Consider the following 22,638-nt stretch of genomic DNA (forward strand, 5'->3'; position numbering starts at 1 on the left):
CATCATCTGAAAACAGCCAGCCTAAGCCTGACAGCCTCAGTTTAAAATGCTGGCTTTGCAGTGCAGTTCCTCCACTTGAAACTGCACTTTCTTTAATTTCTTTGTTTATTTATTTTAGGTCCAGGGAAGTCTTCCTGATTAAGATGGTGTGTGGATTTGTCAAACTGTGGAAAAATTAGAATCTACTGCAGATGCTTCTTTCTTACGTGCTGCAGAAGTGTAAATTCTGTAGTAGATTGAGATGAGCGTGAGTACCAGGGAATTGATTGCTGAACTGAAAAAAAGGAGCGGATGGACTAAGTGTGGGAAACCTAAGTCTGTATTTACATGCCTAGTAATGCAGGGCCTAATAATTTTTTAGTGTGAAATACAATTTGGAGATTTTTTCCTTGTGTTTAGGGACATTTTGGAGTTGCAACATTTCGTAGGGGGTGAGTTAGTCTGGCAAAGTTAGTGAGTTAGGCTGTGGAAAGGAGCTGTTAGTCAGAAGGCATTTGAAGCTACTTTAGGTAGGTAGAAACTAAAGTTAGCTCCTTGGAGAAACTTTCACACACCAAGGTTGGCTAGTAAGGTTGTATAATCTTATTTTAAACTGTCAAAAGTGAGTTTCTTGGGAATGAAGTATCACTGATCCTGCTTTTGATGAGGGACAAAGTAACATCTCATAGATCATCAAAATCTCTGGGTTTTGATTGTTGTGGGTTTTTTTTGCTACTGTGCATTGCATGACCAGAGTAATCACGTGCTGTTGTTGGGATTTTGTCTTGTCCCTTTCTCGGTTTTTTTTTTTCTAAATTTCCCCTTATTATGAGCATTCAGTCCTTTCTTGCCTGTTGCTGGAGTTAAATTACATACATGTGGAGGCCTTTGACTTTTTGTAAGATCAGTAAGGAGTTTAAGTGTGGCATCATGTTACTTGAAAGACAGTTTCCTTGATACCTCTGATATACCTGTGTCCATTTGGAGACTTGTGTTAAATAATCGTGGTGTTGGTTCAATATTAGTTTCATTATACTACAGATTAAATCAGTACTAATCAATATACAAGAGGGAAGAAGAATCCTTCCAAACAGAGCATCAGAGAACTGTAATTAATGATTTTGATAATTTAGTGGTAGTGAGTGACCATCTTGTTCTAGTCAGATACATCAGAACGGCTCTGTTTGACCTGGTTGCCCAGAGAAGCTGCTGATGCCCCATCCCTGGAAGTTTTCAAGGCCAGGTCGGATGGGGCTCTGAGCAGCCTGGTGTAGTGAAAAGTGTCCCTGCCCACAGCAGAGGGTTTGGAACAAGATGATTTTTAAGGTCCCTTCCAACACAGGCCATTCTGTGATGATTCTGTGATGATGACCAGAAACTTCATTGTGGCCAAATGTTGAATACAAGCAGCTGTGGTGCATTTTGAAACATGGCTCTCTACTGAGCAATTCTGTGTGTGTCCTTCCAACAGTTCAGTGAAGCTTTTTCTACTGCAGTTGGCTATTTGCAGAAACAAAGTAGTACTGAATTTTTGGAGCTATGGTGTGTAAGGAATATGGTAATGGTAATGTGTCTGTGGGGGCTTTGAATCATATTTTTATAGAAAGTCCTTAGATATATAGAGCATGTTGCTTTTTATTAGAAGCTGACATAGAATGTCATGGAAGTACAAAGGCTTATAAAGGAATTTAAAGAATTAGGGGATTTAAGGATGGTATGGTCTTGGCACACAGAGAGTACAGCTCAGTATCTCAGTGGTGTAACTTTTTGTGTATGTTGCACCTCAAAGTGACTAAGATTTTTTTTTTTCTGTTGGTGGTTTTTGTTTGTTGATTCCAAGTAAGAATCAGTTGCAGAGATGCAGAACAAATGGGAGAGCACTGCTGGGAATCCATGTGAGGAGCTGTTTTATGTGCTAGCCTTTCTTTATCTCTGGTTATGAGGGTCTAAATCTGGCTTGCTGATGAAATGCTGCAACTTTTTCTTTGCTGTATAACGAAACCCCCATTCTTCAGAATAGTCAGCACTGAGTTTCCTCTTGAGAAAGCCGCCCTGAACAGAAAAGAGTATTTTGCATAAAAGAACTTGTGTTTCATATGCAGCCCCTAATTCTGGTAAATGTTAATTATGTCCTAATGAAAGAGTGAGGGGGGAAATGAGGATGTAATGAATAGGATCACATTAAGATTTAAATTTGCAAAGGATGGGAAAGCCAGTGTAAATATTTAATGTTTTTTTATGTGGTCCATAGAATCTTCAAATGGATACTGGTTATAGCGTAAGGATGCTGTGGTGAGGACACCTCAGTGTCAGCTGTGCCTGTTCCTTTTCTGCTCTTGGATTTTGGTCCAGAGAAGCAAAATCTAACAGAAAGTGTCATCTTTGATTTATGGGTTAATTTTGTAGAGAGCATAAAGTACATTTAAATGGATTGCTCTGTATTGTCAAGTGGCTAGTTATGTCTGGTGTTTTCACTTCTGCTATTTTAAATGTTTTAAAAAGTAGTGAGGTGTAGGCTTCCAAAAATTATTTTTCTAAATTGAAAATCAACTTGAAGGGATTTGATAGGTGAGTAAAAGGTTCAGTGCTCTTTCTAGGATAAGTTTAAAAGAAAGCAATGAATGTTTTTGTCCTCTGTTTTTTTTTCCTTCTGTTAGAATACATGTATGTGTAGGTATTAACAGATGTACAGGTTAACAGGTCTATAATTTCTAGTACTGAGAAATTAGTGACTTTCAATTTACCAGTCCCAAAGCTTGATTGCTCCATGCAATTAGAGCTACCTAAATATTTCCCTAAGTACTCATTTTTGTGTTAATATTTTTTAGCCCAGTGTTTTTAGAACAGTTTTCCTGTAGCATGGCACTCATTACTTAATTTAGCAAATGGCTCCAGTCTTTGAAAAATGAGCAGTGCAACACAGCTGGCTGGAAGGTTTGAGATATTAAGAGCCCAGTTCTGGCATCTCCTGTTTTCCTGTGGGGATCTGGGCAGTTGGTGATGCACAACACCTGTGTGGGGCTCATCCCACACATAACTTACTCCTCTGTCTGTGTTTGGAGTAACACAGGGTGAAGAGCTTCTTAAACAAGGAAACTGCCCTAGGCCCCGTGTGTCCCATGTGCCATTTGCTGTTCAGATTGATCTCCATGCAGGCAGTGGGAAGCATTAAATCCCACATGTCTCTTCTGCAGCTTATTGATCCAGAGCCTCCTCTGGGGTTTTTTGTCAATATGTATTACTGGGAAATCAATTCACAAAGCTGCAGCATCAGTGAGGGACACATAAGAGTCAAACTGGGAAAATGATATGCCAGGACCGTCGCTTCCTTTAATGCAGGCTGAGGAGTCATGGATGGGGTGTGACTCTGAATACATTGCTGTAGTAAAAAGGAGGAGTAAATGGTGTTGAGGACATTTCAAGGAGGAATTTCAGTATTTTGAACTTGTTTATAAAAAATTCACCCTTCTGTGTAGCTTTTTTTCTAATAAACTAGATTACTAAATCCACTGTTCCTCCGAGAGTACTGGTCTGGTGCATTCTTCCATATGTAATTGTTGCCTATAAATACTTTAGATTTTTTTTTTAAAGGAATTGGGAGTTTTTGAAAGAATGCTTTGATGTGAGAGGAAAAAACTAAAATGGGAAAATATTCTACAACTTTTCATGGGTATTTACTTATAGCCATTTTCAAACTAAATATGTATCATCCCTTACAGTAGGGAAGCAAGGGAAGAAAAATGGCCTGCGTGTTTTCCAGCAGTTGTTTTTAAAGATCAGTTGCAATGTAATGATACTTTCAAGCAGATGTTAAAATTACACATTGTAAAGTAACTGTTAGCTTTCAGTTAATTGGTTTTTAATTTCTCAAGATTGACACTTGGCAGGGTAGGGTGTTAGTTCAAATTGGGGTACCTGTTACAAATGTTGAATCTCAGTGTAATTTTTGACTTCCTCTCCCCTAAAGAAGCACAGGTCTCTGTTGAGATGTGGTGGTGCAGCCACGGTGTTTGTGGTGCTTCACTTAAATGAGGTTTTGTATGTGGGCTCTGCAAACGATGGAATGCAGAACAGGTTAATACTAAAAGTATTACCAAGTTGTGGGTATTTCAGATCTGCCCTTTAATCTCTTTTAGACTATAATTATGGAGCTGGAGTCATGCTTCGAGTGAGATAGCATTTCATTAAAAAATGTATTTATTCAGGTGTTTAAGGAATTCAGAAAATATTCTACCAAGTGCTAAAAATACTGCCAAGAGAGCCAGGTTCAGTTTTTAATATCTAACCTGCTGTGGTGGTTAAATATTTACATTGTAGGTCACTGCTGCTGTTTGCTCTCCATTTTAAATGTGCTTGGCATGATTGCAGCTCCAAGTCCCTCCCACTCAAGTAGAGAGAAAAAAGCTATTGATCCCATCGGGGGACAAAAGCAAACCTATACTCACCCAGCAGGAAAAGGGTGCACATACAGGGATGGTCAGAGGAGGATGGCAGATGGAGAGAGACTTTTTACAAGGGCATGTAGTGACAGAAAAAGGGGAAATGGCTTTAAAATGAAAGAGAGTAGGTTTAGGTTAAGTATTAGTAAAAAAATCTTTACTGTGGGGGTGGTGTGGCACTGGAACGGGTTGCCCACAGAAATTGTGGATGCCCCATCCCCGGCAATGTTCAAGGCCAGGCTGGATAGAGCTCTGAGCAGCCTGGTCTAGTGGAAGGTGTCCCTGCCCATGGCAGAGGGGTTGGAACTTGCTGATCTTTAAGGTCCCTTCCAACATAGGTCGTTCTATGATTCTACAATTGTTCTTTATTAACTTAATGCTATTATAGCATCCATTTAATGAGTTTGATAACCAGAGTCGTTTTTTGAGTAAAAGTTCTTCCTGGCTGCATGTCCAGGATGAGTTGGGTAGTTCAGCATTCCTGCAGTGTGTTCAGCTTGGACTTCTCGGCAGGTGTGGAGCTGAGGAAGCTTGAGGCAAAACGTGTGTGTGTGTGTTCCAGTTGTGTCCTCCTGGCCTTTCCCTGCTGGTGAGGGTTCAGCACGTGACACGGGGAGCTTGTAACTTGCCAAGATGAAATGGTTAAAGGTCCTTTTAAAGACATGACTTTTCTGTGTGCTTTTGCACTCCCAGCTCCTTGTGTCAGACTTGCTGGAGTGGAGATGCTGGCTGTGTCACTGCTGGCAGGCTGAGGTTGCAGAAGTTCTGAGAGCAACTGCATGAAGCTGTTCTGGTTTGCAAATGTTTTCCTGTGAAATAGTTTCAGAAGACAGACGTGTCAAATTGCAGAGCTTCCTGTGCCTGCATTTAGTTTTCTTAGCTTGAGCCAGTATTCAAGATCATGGTTCTGTTATAGCTCTGTGCTTTTAAATTTTGAGTGTGTTTTTGTGTTTTCATGCAGCATTAAAGGCATATTTTCATATTGGCAGAAGTAGTGTTGTGTTCCTATTTAATGCTTTTTCATCATTAAATCTGAGATCACTTTGAAAAAGTAGTGTTATTATTCCCTTAAACAGATAGATTAATCAATACCACTAACAGTGTGTTCTTCCCCTGCCTGCCCCAGGGTGACGGCAAATGGGCTCAAGCTCATCTTGTTTCTAAACAGATACTATTACTATGTCAAAATAACTTTCCTGCTTTTTTTTTTTTTCAAATATTTCTGGGTTCTGAGTGCTTCCTGTGATGGGTTATTTTCAGTCCCTGTTGTGAAAAAATATTTTCAAAGCTGTCATTTTTGCCTTTAGGCAGTTAGTAAATGGGACACAAAAGACTGTAAAACTCTGATAAAAAATACACTGCAGACATTTGGCATGATCTAATTCTGCGTGCAAGGTTTATGGTGCTCTTTTCCTGGTCTTATGTCCTGTTATCCTGAAGACCAAACTACGGTTTTTATGGGGATAGAGTTGTATCTGTAGCCCCAGGGGAAGCTGCAAAGGTTTGATCAGGAAAGCTACTTTCTTTGTGCAACTTCCAAGTAATGTTGAAAAACTGCTGCTGTTGTGTGTTGTTTTTAGTTACAGCCTCATACTGCTGAGGGTGGAGAAACCTTTACAGAATGAGATGGAATTACCAGTAGTTTTTTCTGCCTGGTAGAGACATTGGACTCGGTGGTAGTAGAGCAGTGGCCCTGCTGGCCCCTCTTTGATGATGCAAGATTTTTTCAAAGCCTGTGTGAGAAACGAGGTATTTGGAAATTAAGGAGCAAATTTAATGGGAGATTTCTAGATGCCGTGTTTCCTAGTTGTACCCATGGAGACTCAGAGCTTTTCACTCCTAACCAACTAAGGCATCAAGAGGAAATTAGTGGAGGATGTGGCTGTTTCTAACTGAGTGGAGAAGTGAAGAGTCCTTTGGCCATGCCCATATTTTTTCTGGAGGGAGATTATGATATGACACTGAGGGAGCATCTGAATTTTCAGTATGGGTTTTTGCAGGGACATTTTATGATTTTCCAGCTTTTAACAGTAATACAAAGTAAGGAATCCAGTCAGATTTTCTGAAAAGTTGTTTGGTACCATGCAGGAGCCCAGGGTACACAGTCAAATTGGGTGCTTTTGAAAATGCTTGTTGGAAGAAACTTGTTCCAGAGAGCAGAGTTTCTTGCTTAGCAGACAGTGCCCTCCTTCAAGGAGAGCTGCACGTTGTGCTCTCTGTGGATGTGCATTTTGATGGTGGTAATTGGTCAGTGACCATCAGGTCTTATCAGTGAACCTTTTATTACCTCACTTTCACCTCTTCCTGTGTAGGTGTTCTTCACTTGCTGGAACACGAGGAAGAGTATGTCTTCACCCTGCCCAGTGCCTACGCTCGCTCAATCCTTACCATCCCGTGGGTGGAGCTTGGAGGGAAAGTCAACATCAATTGTGCCAGAACAGGCTATTCTGCCACAGTCACGTTCCACACCAAGCCCTTCTATGGAGGGAAGGTCCACAGGTATGGGAATTACTGTCTTAATCTTGTTTGCCTGCTGCTGGATTTCAGGGGAAAGACTCTTGGGCATCTGTTCAGTTCTTCCGTTGCAGTATTTTATAGACAGATAGCTGAAGTTCTTTTCCAATTAGTGCTGGAGATGACTTAAAGCTTTAGGGCAGTTTATTGTAGCAATACATATTATGTTGTTTAACTGAATTGGATGTATTTTTCTCATTAAAATAAAGTGAGTGTATCTCTCCAGCCTTTGTTGCTTGTAGAAGTTGCTGTTAAGTGCAGGATCAGAAAAATGCATGTGGGAAAGGCAACATTTCTGCTATACCAGCTGCTGCTTCTGTGTGAGTCTTGTAGATGAACTGGTGTTCCAGGTGGAGCTCCCGAAAAGAGGAGAGAAGCAAAAGTTTCACTGCCCATAGCAGTAGCTCCCTACTGGGAACTCCCAACTCTGCACTGAAATTCCAGATGGTGGAAATGTTATTTACCTTCTTTGGTTCCCCTTCACTAAGGGTGCAAAGAGGTCCTGTGCAAGACAGCCTCCTGTCTTGCTTCCGTGATCAAGTTGATGTCCCAGTCATTAACATCAGACCCCTTTCTTGTTCAGAGGAGACTGTGTTTTTGCATGGTTACCTCTGTTTTCAGATGGTGTAACTATTCTTCCCATTTCAATGTTGTGTTCAGGCACATGTCCACATGGGGCTGTTTTGACAGGGTTTTTCTCTAAAAGTTGTAGATTAAAAATTGGTGTCATCAGGGTGAGTGGAAATTTGGTGAAATTGTGCTGCATTACTTTAGTAATTAAAAAACTTAATTGAGTTTACAGATTACTTTCTAAAGCACACTTGTGCATGCTCATAGATACACACAAAACTTCTCTCTGCATTTTGGTTTTCTAGTCCTATCTGCCTGTTTTGCTCACTCAGTTCTTTGACTGCTGAGGTGGCTTTAGTCATTGCCTCTCAGCAGCTGAGAAGTGAACTTGCGGAGCTAAAGAAGAAAACAAAGATAGCCCGAGTCTTTGACATGGGTCTCTGACAGCACTATGTTCAGGTGTGAAAGTGTCATGTATTGAAAATGTCACATGAATGTCAGGGATTGTTTTTCAGGCTGCTGAGGTCACCATTTGGCTCTGGGTTGGAGTATCAGAGTTTTAAGTTGGCTTACTGCTGTACTTCACTAGAATGTCACCCAAAGCTATTGCTGTGTTAGAAGAGCTTTCCTGGGATGAGTCTGTCTTTTTTGGAGACAGCATCACTACTTTGCTTGAATAATTGATTTGTAGAGGTAGAAAGCTGCTTGTACCCTTAGCAAGGTAGTGCTTTCATGTACTGATAATAAATGGTACCAGTTATTTCTGTGGTCTTTTTTTCCTTGCCCCTTGAATCAGGGTTACAGCCGAAGTGAAGCACAATCCAACGAACACCATTGTGTGCAAGGCACAGGGAGAATGGAATGGGACCCTGGAATTCACTTACAGCAACGGAGACACCAAAGTGATTGACACCACCAAACTGCCTGTTATCAGGAAAAAGATCAGGCCCATAGCAAACCAAGGGCCGCTGGAATCGAGGTAAGGGCACAGGCTTTGCAGTACTCTCCTTCTGAACCTTGGGTGGTAACAGAGCATGGAAGCCAACTGCAGTTCTCAGTGCTGTGGTTCAAAAATGCCTCACTTCCTACAGCACAGAAATCTGGGCACATAGAGCTGTGTATTGGTTCCTTGGAGTATAAATTACACTGTAGTGACGAGTACATAAATTTTGTAGATAGGGAAAATGCCTGTATGTGTTCTAATGAGCATCTGGAAAATGGTAATGTAGTGTTTTCACCTGCTTTTTGGAGTGATTGCAACATGGTAGTAGGCAAATGAGTCAATTTGTTGCAAGTAATTCAAACTGGCATATATATATAGCCTATAATTTAAACAGGTATTTCGTGGTTTATATATTTTAGAATATATATTTGTGTAAAAGTATGTAAAATGTGAGGCAGTGGGAGATACAAAGACACACATACAGGTAGTTTTGAGGCTCTCAGCAACCTACATCATGAGCCTAACTCTGACTATGTACATTAGAAAAAAACACGTTCTGTATTCACTGTCAATAACTGTTGATGCTTATCTTCAGAAAAATCAATACTTTAATTGAATTTAGGAACATTTTATTGGAGGACTTAAAAATATGAGTTAAACTACATTTTATTATCTGTAAATGTCTTTTTATTTTACAAGGGTGTCTTGAGTCATTGTGCAGGGTCAGATACAATTTGTCTGCTTTCTAGACTGCTCGCTTATCCACAAACTCATTTTTCTCGTGTACTGTGGAACATAAAGATTGTAGTAAATAAGGAAACTAGTAGCTCTTCAGTGTATTTATTGTATTTTTTAGATACTAGTAAGCAAATTGCATCCATCCAGTACCTCTGCAGGATCTGCAGTTTATCAGATTGTAAACACAAAGTCATTTGAACACCCCTGGACATATGTGAAAGCTGTGGTTGATTTCAGACAGAGAGCACTTTGGATTAGATATTAGGAAGAAATTCTTTACTGTGAGGGTGGGGAGGCACTGGAACAGGGTGCCCAGAAGCTGTGGATGCCTCATCCCTGGCAGTGTTCAAGGCCGGGTTGGATGGGGCTCTGAGCAACCTGGGTTAGTGGGAGGTGTTCCTACCCATGGCAGGGAGGATCTTTTAAGGTCTCTTCCAACCCAAACCATTCTATGAGGATTTTTCTCAGTGCTGTTCTGGGCAAAGTTTCTGCCAGGCTGATATGAGGCATTGCATCTGAGTGTGGTCAGCTGTGTGAGAAACATATTTAGCTCTGTACTGGTAATTATTGTAACTGGGAATACAGAGCACAGACCTAGAGGGGCTCCCAAGAATCAGTTCTTCTGTTAGTGACCTCATTGGACCAGTCAGAGTCCCAATTCAATGCACTCTTGGGTTTTGGCTGACACTTCCTTTAATTCAAAGATTTAACTGCAAAAAAATGCAGAATTAAATGCCTGTCATTTGGGGGGTGGGGGAACATCAGTAAGGAATGTGAACTGGAAATGGTAAAAATAAATCCACCTGCTTTGAGAAGAAAACTCAGGTGGTAAAGAGTCAGATTGCATGGCAAAACACTGGGAGCTGAGTGAATCTGAAAATTTGGTCCACAAACTTGATGAATATCCTAGGAGAGTGATAATTCCCAAGCTGTGGGACTTGGAAAACCGGCATGGATGGCGTGGCCTCAGCCTGCTGCTCACCAGAGTGGTGTCCAGCAGCACTGGGCTGTGGCAGAGCTGTTCTCACTCTCCCTTGTGCTTCTCCCTGGCCAGGCACCTGTGGCAGCATGTCACCAACTCTCTGAAGGAGGGGAACATCGATGCTGCCACGGAGCACAAGCACCGCCTGGAAGAGAGACAGCGAGCAGAGGAGAGGCAGCGCATGGCACTCACAACTCCCTGGAAACCCAAATACTTTGCCAAAGAGGTACCCGGAGTCTCTTGGTTTAGAGACCCTTTTAGCAAGTTCCTGCACAGGGATGAGTGAATGTCTGTGGATTTTGTCATGGGCCAGTGTTGTTATGTACCACTGATTGCTTATATTCTTTTTGACAGAGTCTGGCTCTCGAATGAGAGCAGTGGATTTTTCCATGTCTGTGTTGTTCACTTTCCTTCAGTTAGATTGATTTTGATCTGGATTTTTGGTATCTAATGTTAGGCACATAAAGCCATGTGTTTTTCTGTAAAATCCAGCCCTTTTCAAATGCTGCATTCTCACATCCCCTGTTAATCTTAGCATACTAAAATGAGCACAATCTAGGGAGATTTGTCCAATGTAAGTAAGCATTGTCATCCTAAACACAGTCTTGAGTTTCATCTGTGTGAAAGGAAACAGATTTTACCAAGTTCATCTTTGCCCTTTCTTGGAGGAAAGGTGGAGGGGAAATGAGACTGACTGAGGTTATTGTTATGTTAGCCAGTATGTGCAGCTATTTAAACCAGGATCTCTTGCATCTTCCCACTGCTTCTCTTCCCCCTTGTAATTTTTCCCCTCCCACTCATATCACTTGTCAATTCATTAAACACAGAATTTTCAGGTGACAGGGATGCCTTCTTGCTTGGTCTTATTTTAGCTTTTGTGTGGACATACACAGATCCGATATTTATAAATCTTGTTTGTAACCTCTGCTTAATTTTCTTGCAGGGCGATGGTTGGCTGTATGTGAATCCTCTCTGGAAGACCCATTGACAGGAGAGAGCAGTTGCCTCATAACTTTACCTGAAAGGCATTAAAGTGATAACAGTACGTAACTTCAGGATGTCCTTGGATAGGTCCTGATCCCAGAAGATCCCCACGTGAAGCTATGTACTGTGAATGATGCATCTCAAAACAACCACGAGCTCGAGTTTATTCAGGAGCCATTTTGTGTGTGCAGATCCACAGACACAGGCACAAGTCCCTAAGTACACACGGTGTGCATGTGTTCTGTGTGTTATTTACACTCCATGTAAACAGTACCAACACCAATAGCAACTCAAAGACCTTTTCCTTAAAGTGTTAGGGCACAGAGCTCCAGCTGGACTCGGCTGGGGTTCCCTGAGTTGTGTGCTTGCAGGATCAGGCCCTGTGCTAGTATTTAAGAAAATACTTTTTTATTAGTACTGGTTAAGGTTTTTCTATTTTTCACTTTTGCCAAAAATGTTTTGCACTTAAAACGTGACGCGTCTCTTAATGGCAGTTGTTCTGTCTGAACAGTCACCGAGTAACTCACTTTGACATAAGAATGATCCACTAGCTGTGCTCGCTCTGGGTTGCTGAGTTCAGGGCATGTTTCCTGTCACTGATGAGTGTGAATTTCCTGCCACCCTGTAAGAAGTAGCAATACCTTCTCCAGAACATTGTTCTTCACACTAACCCGTTGTGTCCTTGCTGCTTTGTCTGTTCATGCTCCAGCTGTTCAGTCGGTCTCTGGTCACCACCCCTGAGCCAGCTGCTCTGGTAACTTTGATCTTGCTGCGTAATGTTCTCTGGCTGCTGTCATGCCAACACTTCTGGCTTACATGTTCCACTAAATGGGATTGCTTCCGATAAAACTTTTGGATGAGCAGAGATGATGTAACTAGCCTTCCCAGATGTATGATTTTCTGATGTAAAAGTAACGATTTAGTAAATTATTCCACTAAAACAATAACTTTTTGAATGAAACAAATGAAATGGGATACAATTTGTTTTGTAGAGTAAAAACAAAAATTAAAAAATCCTGTAGCTTGATCTTGCTTTGTAAGGTACCCATTGTGATACTGACAAAGTGGATTCTAGAAGTGTGTTAAGGCTTTGTTGCTTTTTAGTTTATATTTGCTGAAAATGAAGATGTTTTTGAGAGAGGTGGCAGCAAAAGGCACATGTAAAATGTGCTCAGTGCTTCTTTCCACAGTGCCCCGTAAAGAAACCACTGCATTTCTAACACACAGTAGCATGGATGCCTGTCTGTAGAGCTGAGTAATTTTGTGCCTTTTGTCTGCTTTGTTAATACACTGACTTATGCTTTATAGATACAACATGAAGGTATCTAGGTCAAAGCACTGCTCACATCTGTCCTCGTGCGTCCTGCATTTTGTTTTTTTGGTAGATGCTAAAATCTCTTGAGCAGCTCGGAAGGCTGAGCAGAGGAGGTGTGTGCACAAGGAAGCATTCCATTAGTTGTTCGTTTGGATTTGAACTTCAGATCTCTATTTAATGAAGGTGTGGCTACTTTTTCATCCTAAATTAATCATTAGTCTTCTTGTCTTTTTTTTTTTTTTTTTTTGCACATTAGAAAGATTCATGTTCTAAATGATTTAAATCCTATTTTTTAAAAAAAGTGGATTGTATGAGCTTGGTTTTGTAACTGACACTTTTTTTTTAAGAGGAAAAAAAAATCTTATTTTTTAGGAATAGTTGATGTAATAGTTTTCTGTAACAAAACCAAAATGATGCTGTTGTAGTAATCACTGAACTGCTACCAAGTATCATCAGAAACACGTGTACTTTATCATCTGCAAGAATTCACTTTATAATGGACCCACTCTTGTTCTAGAGGTTAGTCTGATAAGTACCTAAAAGTATTCCCTACAGTTTGTAGTATCATCACAAAGAACAATCGAAAAAGCTGGCTTAAACACATGGAACGTCCTCCCAGAACTCTTTCACACACCAAAGAACAAGACACATACTCACTAAATAGCCATTGCAAACCTCTGTGTGTCAGGCATGCAGGCCTGGGCCCCTGAAGGAGTAGATCTCTTTCAGCTGGGATGGTGTGACTGTCGAGGCTACAGAGATGCTGTAGCTGTTCTTTTAAGGAGAAATTTGAATAATTTTCTGCTTGTAATTTATTGAAGATTTCTCTGTCTGCATGGTTGGTTGTTTCTGCATGCCGAGGACATTCCACTTGTGCTCTGATCAATGTTTAGTTCTGTTCTGATGCTATGAAGAATCCCCTGATGCCATTACCACTGCTTCTTTCCCGAAGTAACTTTGGAGACACAAACGTAAAAGTCCTTTCAGAAAAGATCCCATCAGTGAGATTCCAGAGCAAGATTCACAAGTGTCATTTTATTTTTCTGATAGTATGTGTTCAGTATATTTTACAGGACTGAAAAGTAAATATTCATAAGCCTTATTCTGTAGGTCATTCCAGTAGCTGTCTTGGAATTGCAAGTAAATACTTTCCTTTTCAAGTAGCCGATGTACACTGAATTGTAATGTAAAAACTTCCATGTACTTCACTTTTTTTTTTTTTTTTTTTTTGTGCACACCTGTAGAAAGCCTATGCAACCTTTTTCTTTCTTAAATTAGAAATGTTCAGAAAGAAAATTTATACCTTTATCATTTAAAAGATGCTCTGGCAGTCTCTTCTGATTTGCCTTCCTTTCATAATTTGTGAATTTAAAATGAGAATGCTCATGAATAAAAGATTTGTTTCATTTAGTAGTGGGATGCCCTTTCTCTTTCCATGGAAGCCTTTAGTTCAGTGGTGTCAGTCCCTGACTGTCCAGGAGCTGTGTACAACACCTGGGCACCTCTGAGCTGCCTGCATGGTTCCCATGAAGTGATTTGCCAGCTGAAGCCAGGTTTGTTGTGGGGCTTTTCTGCCCTGCTTATTCTCCCAGACACTCTGGAGGTAAGTTTTTTGTTTAAATTGGACAGCTCTACCCAGGGAAAATGGGGCTGGGCAGCAACACAACTTTACGAAAGGCTGGAGAACATTTGCCTCATTTTGGCAAGTAAAAAGGAAATAGGTAAAGTGTCCCCTTTGCTTCTGAAAATCCCATTTCATTGAATCTTTAACAGAGATTCTTGATTCAATACCTTTTAAAACACAACTCTACATTATTGCAGCATTTGGACACTTGCATGAGGAGGAAAAATGTTCATAGAGGAATCACATAGATCGTGGTCAGCATTTTTCAAGTGTTAGATAATGCCCTTCTGGTTTTCTTTAAACATTCATCCAGTGTTGGAAACAATCTTGCTGGAACACTTTGTTTTTATGCAAAACGGAAAAACAACACTGCCTGTAAATAGGGCAGGAAACATGACCCAGTCCTGTTCCTTGCCTTCCGTGGCATTGCTTCAAGGCCACATCTTGGAGCAGTTTATACACTTGGGTTAAAGATCTGAGGGAGTTTTAGTCACAGCCAGGTATGATTTATTTTCAGTTTTTACTCATGGTGAGGCTGGTATGTACCAAGGGCTTTGTCAAAACATTCAGCTGCTTTTTCAAGAGTAAATCTATCAAGATATGTAATTAATGACTTTTCTCCCTGTTATGAAATTACTTCTGCAAGTCAAAATATTTCTTCTGGGATTATCAACAGCACTGCCTGCCTCACTGCTCCCACCAGCAATGATTAAGATACAGAACCTATGCAGTATTGACTTCTAGACACTTGCAGCTTTAGTTCCTTAGCAACTGCTGACCTAAGCCTGGCTCATGAGTTTGTTTTGTTTTGTTTGCTTGCTGTGGTTTTGCTTTTTGTTTGTTTTATTGGTGGTGGTGGGGTTTGTTGTTTTTTTTTTTTTTTTTACTGTCTTGTGGCTATTATGCTTCAAAATTTGGCATAACAGAACAACAAAAGGATTGCTGGAATGAAGGGAAGAAGCTAGTCTGGGAGGTGTGTTTGATGAAGATGGAAGATGCTGGTAGAAGCGCTGTTCAGGTCTTCCAAAGAAGAGGTAGGAGTTAGATTAGCTGTGTGATTTTAGGATCCAGGTGTGCAGGTTTCTGAGGAACTAAGGAAGGTGAGACAGTGCCGGTTCTTCTTTGTAATGTTGCTTTTTCTAAGTAGATGCCTCAGTGACTCCAACTATTTTTTCATTTTAACTGGAGAACATTTTAACTGGCAGAATCCTTGAAGTCACGTTAGAATTAAGAAAAAAATAAAGCTCGGGTAAGTAGTAGGCAGCTTTAGGTGCAGGGGTGGCTGGGATCCCTGCAGTTGGCTTATTTTTATTGCACATGCCTCAGATTCAGTTATTTCTGCTGTTAAGGAGAACGCTGTCACCTAAGGCTGAAAACTGTCTGTCTGACTGCAAAGGTACCTACAGAGGGGAAGGCAGTCTTGTATTTCCTTTTTGAAAACAAGGCTGAGGTACTGCCACGCCACAGACTGACTGGCAGCATCTGTCCTGCTGCCTTTCAGGTGTTCTTCCAAGCGTTAGAGCCCTTGTTTCCTACCAGTGGTCAGGATGCAGATTGGCTTGGAAGCAGCAAGACGCTAGAAATCATAAATCACATAATCAATCAGCCCTTCTGCTGGTGGGTGAGCAGCTGTAGCAGCTTGAGGAGCTCCAGATGCTGGAAGGAGTTGCTGCAACGTGTGTGGTTGGGAAGGAAGGTTGCTCTTCCCTGGAAATATGACAGCCACCTTCATTTAATCACAGCAGAGGCCCTAGAGTTGGCTTAGTTTAAGCTGGAGGGATGTTAAGAAGATGCTGTGGCTTCATTAGAGCAGCTTGGTGAAGTCAGGAGATTTGCATTACAGAATTCTATGTCTTAATTTATGACTAGGGTTACAAGCAAGAAGTGATCAAGTTAATCACAAGAAAACTGACACAACAGCCTTAACACAAAACTTGAATTAACTTTATTTTCCCCTACAGTTGACAACTGGTCTGCATTGAGCTTTAAAGCAACAAAATAAAATGAAATCTCCAAACGACAGGGGCCAGAAATCCAGATTTAATTACCTTTGTGAAAATGCTGCAGCTGTAGTATTGGTCTGTATAAACCACTGGAGTCAAAAATGAGTTCATAAATCAAAAAAATATTCTACACCTTGGGAAAGAAGTCAGCAGTAACATTCTCACAGAACACTGTAAATTTACATTTTCTTCATGAAAGGTACATACTATTCTGCATTTACATCAAGTTATTGATGCAAGTTTTGTTTCTATAAAAAGTTACAACCTGTGGCAGGAAAACAAACTGCAAAAAAACCCTTCCATTGTAATTAAAGAAAAATTTCAAGTTTGTATAAAGTTTCCTTATAGCTGGAAAGTGAACACGTTCAATCTCCATTTATATTTTAGTGCATTTAATCTGACAGTTTTTACCACTTAAAAAAAACCAAACCAAAACCAGTATAAAAGACAGACAAAGCAAATAGCACTAGAGCAGGAATTTCTTCAATTGATTTAAGCACTCTAAATAATGCAGAGAAACAGATTTCCACAAAAACTTCCACCCTTGCCAGAAAGGCAGTGAGGGGTGAAGAGGTTTGCAAATCTTCTACCTCTGATAGCCACAGAAAAGGGGTTTTGTATACCTGTCAACCTTCTTTTCCCCAATAACCAGGCTATACTTGTTTTACCAATGTAAACATTCACCTAAAATAGTTTTAATTTCTGTTCTGAAGCACCATGGTGCTCAGTTGTATGTTATAGCATTCATTACTGTCGTTTCAGATCTTTCAGGAGGTTACAAATTTAGCCCTTGTATCTACGGTGTGCAAGATTTGCCTTGTCTGCCTTGTGAAATGACAGTGTAAGGCAGCAATACTGCAATCCCATGTAGAACAAAAGCAGCTTGTCCAATTAATCTGTCCTGTCACCTCTTATGAAAACTGCAGCTTTGCTTCTTACACTCCAGCTCAAAACCAGCCTGCAGCAGGAGTAAAAGGACATTGAAAGAAACCATTGAAAAATAATCATGGGAGTAAGTTGTTTTGAAAGTTGAATTTAAGAGAGCTCTGCCACCTCTTTCTCGTTGAAAAAGTGTCATTTTCAGATGTCACCATTCCAGTTTTCATACTGCTGCTATTCAGCTGAACAGTGTTCTCCAAAACAGATTGACAAGTATGCATGTGCCAAGGACCAAATTACAGGGTTCTTTGGTAAAGTCAGTCCAAATTCTCAACAGATTTGAAGGATAATATGTACCAATAAAAAAAACGCTGCTAGACTTGGATAGCAGCTCTGTCTTGCTTCACATTACAAATCTAAAACAGCTGTTCTCAATAAGCCAATATTTTTAATCAGACATTGCCTGAAAATTTTGTACAATAATCTGGACCAATGATGGTTCTGTACCCTCATGTTGCTGTGAAACATGATTTGAGCTAAAGGCAAAGACTGGTTATCTCAAGGACAACTGCTTCGTATTAGCAATCAGAACAGTGTGTTTAAACTGTCTTCCTGTTGGGTCTCTTGCCTTTCTTTAAAATTAGTTTATTCTTAATGTAGCCACGCTTCCTTTTGGAGGTCTAAAAAGAAAAACAGAATAACAGGTATTAGTTAATGATTTAGTCTTGACCGCGGTTTAATGATGTGCATTTCAATGCCTGAGCTTTAGACTGATTTTAAAGAGCTTAAATGCTAAACCCTCAACTAGGCATTATCCAGTTATTATTTTTTATATTGGGATTGTTAATTCCTGCCCAGCACTTTCTTTTGCACAAAATGTGCTTTTGTAAGCCCTGTCTACCAGAGCTGGAGAATTCTTTTCAAAGCACTTGCTGAAGCAGAATTAATAATTAACCAACATGATAAAACTCTAATATGCCCAAAGAGCACAACTGTTGTGTTAGTTTTGTTTGGAAATACCTTCTTGCATCTTTTGCACTACTTGATTCTCTTAAAAGTTAGGTAGAAGTATTTGCTCAAAGCAGCATTTTTCAAAAGAAAAAAACCCGAACAATCCCATTTTAGTCTTCTAAACTCTGCTGTTGGTCTGTAGGCTGCTTAGTTAGCACTTCCTGCACATTCCTTTATCAGCATGTTTTAGATTTTTTTTAAGGTAGTAATGGGGGGAGAACTTTAATGTTGGTCATAGGTAAAATTAACTTCAAATTAGCATACATTCAACACAACTGCCAGGAGGCAGCTCCCACCCTTGCTGCACTTTGCTGTGCTTAGCAGCAGGCTCTATTCTTATTTTTAAATATTGTATTTAATCAACATAATACCAACAACACTGAGAAAGATACAAACTAATATGTAATACTGAGACACATTGTATCTCTGAGCTTGAGCAATGTCATTCCTAACATGATAGCAGATGGACTGAATTTATATAAGTAAGGAAGCAACTGCTGAAAAACTGTGGCTACTAAGGAGCCCTTGGAATGTATTTAAGAAATCCGAGCTTGGACCTTTGCCCCATGCTCTCCACTGGTTCTCTGATTTCTTAATGGGAAGTAGAGCCTGTTTGTACTGCAACAGTTGGTGGGGGGTCAGAAACTGCATCAACTTCTATGGTCTTTAAACAGAGAATATACACTTCCAAGGCTTAGAGTGGGCTCAGTGCATCTATCATGGATAAATACAGCCTTGCTTGTCACTTAAGATAAAAGGTTGCAGTGTTAAGTGTATGATAGGCACAACAAAGCTTATCATTTCCTTTCAAGATATATCTAGCTTCAGTGGCAACCCCCAAATGCCTTATTTTACGTACTTCCATCAAATCACAGAAATAAGCATCTTTACATTTAGCATTCTCTACTTGCAGAGAACGTTCTATACCTGTATTTCCATGACACAGTGTAAGTCTACTGCCTATTCTAATTTAGTTTGTTAGACAGGATTCTGGAGTTCCTTTTGCAACATCTATTTGATTATATAGAAAACAGATGTTGTGAAAGAGAGGGCTGCTAAGAGTCTCCCCAGCTCCCCTGGGAACACACCTCTTTCTTAATAGGCTGAAGGAGGGCAGCACAACAAACACTTTTAAAACTGAAGATGACTTCAGGCAGTAAGCAGACAGACACTAAAGTTCCATCAACAAAAGTTTCATATTTAATTTATTTCATACAAAATTGCCATTTTTCAACTTCTAGGCATCACTACTTTCAAACAAAGTCAGAAAGCAACTTCCACATTTACTTAGTGAGCCATAGTTACTGAAACATGAATTGATGTACTTTAGATATTATACTTCCAGTTACATGAAGACTTAAGAGTTGTAACAGCCAGTGACACACTCTATGTCCAGTTAAGATTCTGCCTAAAAAAAATCTAGCCTTGTGTCTTCACATGCTTTAAAGTTAAGCAGACAGTAAATTAACAATTATTACCAGCAGGCAGGTCTGATATTGGACACTAACATGAACAGTATCCATAACATTCTGGCTAGTGGAAATATATAATTCACCAGCTATGTGATTCACTGTTAAAAATGAACTCCTGACGCCTTTCAGTTACTTCACTGGGAACCCACCTTCTTTGACAAATACTTCTGTTTCGGTACAATGTTGGTTACTCTAAGTTTATGATCCAATCTCTCTCTGTTGTCTAGTTGTTTGACCTTGTATATTCTAACAAGCCAGTGCTCTGAGGTAAAGGCTTCCTCCAGATGTTTAAATTTAATGTCTTTGTTGCCTATCTCCGCATTGCGTGTACGGTCAAATCCTGGTGGTGTCCGAAAATCCAGCTATAAAAATTAAAGTTGCATGTTAGTTTGAGACAAAATCCAGAACACCAATCACTGCAAACTGTGGAACTTCATGCTACAAGGCAGTAGAGCCAAAGTCAAAGGGCAACATTTCTCTTGCATTGGTTACTACTACACAGAAAAAACTTTGAGATCCTAAGGGACAAATTCATTTTTACTCTGACAGGTGTCACAGGAGACAGTACTTAATGCCTCAGCAGAGCTACCTTGCCTGCATTCAGAAACAACTCAAAGAACAGTCTGAGGTGCAGCAGCCTGCAGTGGCTTTTCAGCAGAGCTGCTCCCTTGTGCTCTTGTCTATACTGCAATAATTTGCACTTCCATGGTTTTCCATACAATCCAGAAGTAGTTCACAATTATCAGTTAAATTTGGCCCTGCTGTGTTACAAGTAAGATCCACTGAAAAAAGAATTCTTGTGCTAATACATCAGAAGGATGGGCCCCTGGTGGGGGCAACGAAGAAAAGGAAAGGAAAAAACCAAACAGGTTTAGCTCCATCCATGTGCTTGATGCTCCCAAAGGAGAGTGACAACTGCTGCCCTTACTATACAATGCAGTGTTGTCTTATACACTGACGTGACTTGGATGGAAATCATGTAGTTTCTGACAGACATTCAACAGTCAATAGTTCCACTTGTGTGTTGCTATTACAACAAACAAATCTAAAGCTCTTCACAATGTCACAGTTAATGCTTTAGTGAGCACACAGCACAGTGCAATAAAGATACTCATCGGGGCAATGTGAAGGACACCAAAAAATGAAGTACAAGTGTAGGTTAACAGCAGAAATGCTTTATGCTAAAGGTTATAAAACAGCAGACCATGACTGGATGTGTTTTAATTTGTAAAGCTCATTCTTACTGCAGATTCTGCTACTACATGCAATGCTTAATCTAAAAGATAGAAAATACATCAAAATAATGTTTTCTCACATTTCAGTTAAGATTCAGAAGAAGTTGTAGCACTAACCTGCATCTCTCCAAATCTGTAATAGGACATTTTATACATGAGGCAGTTCAGCAAAGTTGGAGAACCTGCCTTGTCTACCCGGAATTCTCCCTGAGGGGTAAAGTAATCACTTTCCTTTAAAAAGAAAAGAAGATACGAAGAGTCAATGCAAACTAAAATCTTACTTAAGGGAATTTCTCATTCCCTTCTCCTCAAAAAGACTCCTAAGAATCACAACTGGCTTTCACAGTTTAAAAGCTGATTTAAGGAAAGCTTAAAATGAAAAAGATGGTGCTCATTAAAGGTGAAATAGTTGCAAACTACCTGCTTCTAACCCAGACCCCAATGGATCAATTTTCCTAAATCTGTACTATTGTGCTGCTACAAATTTTGTCACGTCACTGTAAGTGGTTCTGGAAAAGTCATCCCGAACTGTAAAAGTTAGTTGGGCATCTATTCTTCAGAAGGGTGACAAGCACTATATTGTTAATATACGAGATCTGCAGGGTCACTATAAACTTCATATGTTCTCTGTGTTTAAACAAAAAAATTTTGCCATTTTCATCTCAAGCACAACATGAAAGTATGCACACAGGCTACTCCTTTAAGCCTGTGCTCAATATCTAGGAGTTTTTGTTAGGCTTAAGAAAATATTACTACAGACTTCTGCAATCTCAGAGGTGTTTGAACATCTTAAACTCTACATGAGTCAATATTAACACTTTCACTTGTCTCCTACTATTACACAGTTTGAAGAAATTTGTAATGCTGACTATTTAAACAGTCTGAACACTTCTACTTTTTCAAGCATGTGATGATGCACAGAGAGACACGCACATAAGAATTATTAAAAAAAATCCTGTACTTTTGGTATCATGCAAACACATGAGAAGCTTGAGGTTACTGACCTTTCAGAATCAAAAACATTCAAAGAGACTGGGCTACAGGCCACAGCACTCCCACTGTTCTAGAAAAACAACCCCAGCACATTTTTCAAATAAAACAGCAATAAGCAGTAGAGATTTCCCTCCACTGTAGTGACCACTACCAGACAAGCAATAACATAAATAAAAGGGTTTTAAAAAAAAAATTAAAAAGTAGGGGCTCCACTTACCCGTATATCTTTGGGATGTTCCCCCTCTGCTATTCTCACCATCCACAAGAACTTATTAATATCATCACCAGAGTAGCCAATCACACCACCAAAAATAATCAAAACATAATCCACATCCAGGCTTCTCATGATCTCGTATGCTGCCGACTCATTAGATGACATTGCCTTTCCCACCTGTGTCATTGCAAAAATATCTTAAATATCTGCATAGCTGCCTATTGAACAGCTCCACAGATCAATAGAACCAGACCAAAGCCCTGTAATCCTATGACATGTGCTCTAGGATAGCCCTGTTTGAGTAGGGAGGTTGGACCAGGTGACTCACTGTGTTCTCTTCCAGCCTGTGGTTCTGTGATTCTCTAATACCTACTTACCAACCAAAGCCAACATTTTCATTCTACATAAAGAAAACCCATTGTGAATATTTAGAAACTCAAAACCTCAACCTAAACTGAAATATTTTCTCCTCTGTAAGAGGAATGCTGCCTGTTGAAAGGAGTGTTTTGAGTACGAAATGTAGCAACTAGAGTTTTCCTTTTGTAGCACCTGCATATTCTTCAAGTCATAACTGTATTACCAAAAACTTAAGTGTTGCAGAAAATACCTAATTACAAATTACTTTCAAAGCTTCAGACACAGCCTAAAGTGTACAAATTATTTGAAAGGTGATTTTTTTTTCTTGAGCTCTGTCCTTCATTAATGAAGCAGCCATTGTGCATTGCACTAAGTAGCACACAGGC

At 40.0% G+C, this 22,638-nt stretch overlaps 2 protein-coding genes across 3 annotated transcripts in view; one reads left to right on the forward strand and one right to left on the reverse strand.

Annotated features, from left to right (window-relative positions):
- OSBPL10 (oxysterol binding protein like 10) overlaps positions 1 to 13,874 on the forward strand; it is a 114,872-nt gene extending 100,998 nt beyond the window's left edge. For both annotated transcript variants that reach the window (XM_042044026.1, XM_042044025.1), the window contains exons 9-12: positions 6,731 to 6,917; positions 8,299 to 8,481; positions 10,238 to 10,391; positions 11,109 to 13,874. In XM_042044026.1, coding sequence (XP_041899960.1) covers positions 6,731 to 6,917; positions 8,299 to 8,481; positions 10,238 to 10,391; positions 11,109 to 11,153 — 569 coding nt within the window. In that variant the 3' untranslated portion in view covers positions 11,154 to 13,874. The remainder of the gene's footprint in view (positions 1 to 6,730; positions 6,918 to 8,298; positions 8,482 to 10,237; positions 10,392 to 11,108) is intronic.
- Positions 13,875 to 16,010: 2,136 nt separating this feature from the next.
- The window catches only part of STT3B (STT3 oligosaccharyltransferase complex catalytic subunit B), a 52,538-nt gene continuing 45,910 nt past the window's right edge, over positions 16,011 to 22,638 (reverse strand). Inside the window, exons 13-16 of the mRNA XM_042044024.1 lie at positions 21,899 to 22,072; positions 20,806 to 20,919; positions 19,603 to 19,815; positions 16,011 to 17,650 (exon numbers count right to left, since the gene is read on the reverse strand). Coding sequence (XP_041899958.1) covers positions 17,570 to 17,650; positions 19,603 to 19,815; positions 20,806 to 20,919; positions 21,899 to 22,072 — 582 coding nt within the window. The 3' untranslated portion in view covers positions 16,011 to 17,569. The remainder of the gene's footprint in view (positions 17,651 to 19,602; positions 19,816 to 20,805; positions 20,920 to 21,898; positions 22,073 to 22,638) is intronic.

The sequence above is a fragment of the Corvus kubaryi genome, unplaced genomic scaffold (genome assembly GCF_017639235.1).
Source record: "Corvus kubaryi isolate FWS band 111438036 unplaced genomic scaffold, C.kubaryi_AGA036_p1.0 37398, whole genome shotgun sequence".
NCBI classification, from domain to species: domain Eukaryota; kingdom Metazoa; phylum Chordata; class Aves; order Passeriformes; family Corvidae; genus Corvus; species Corvus kubaryi.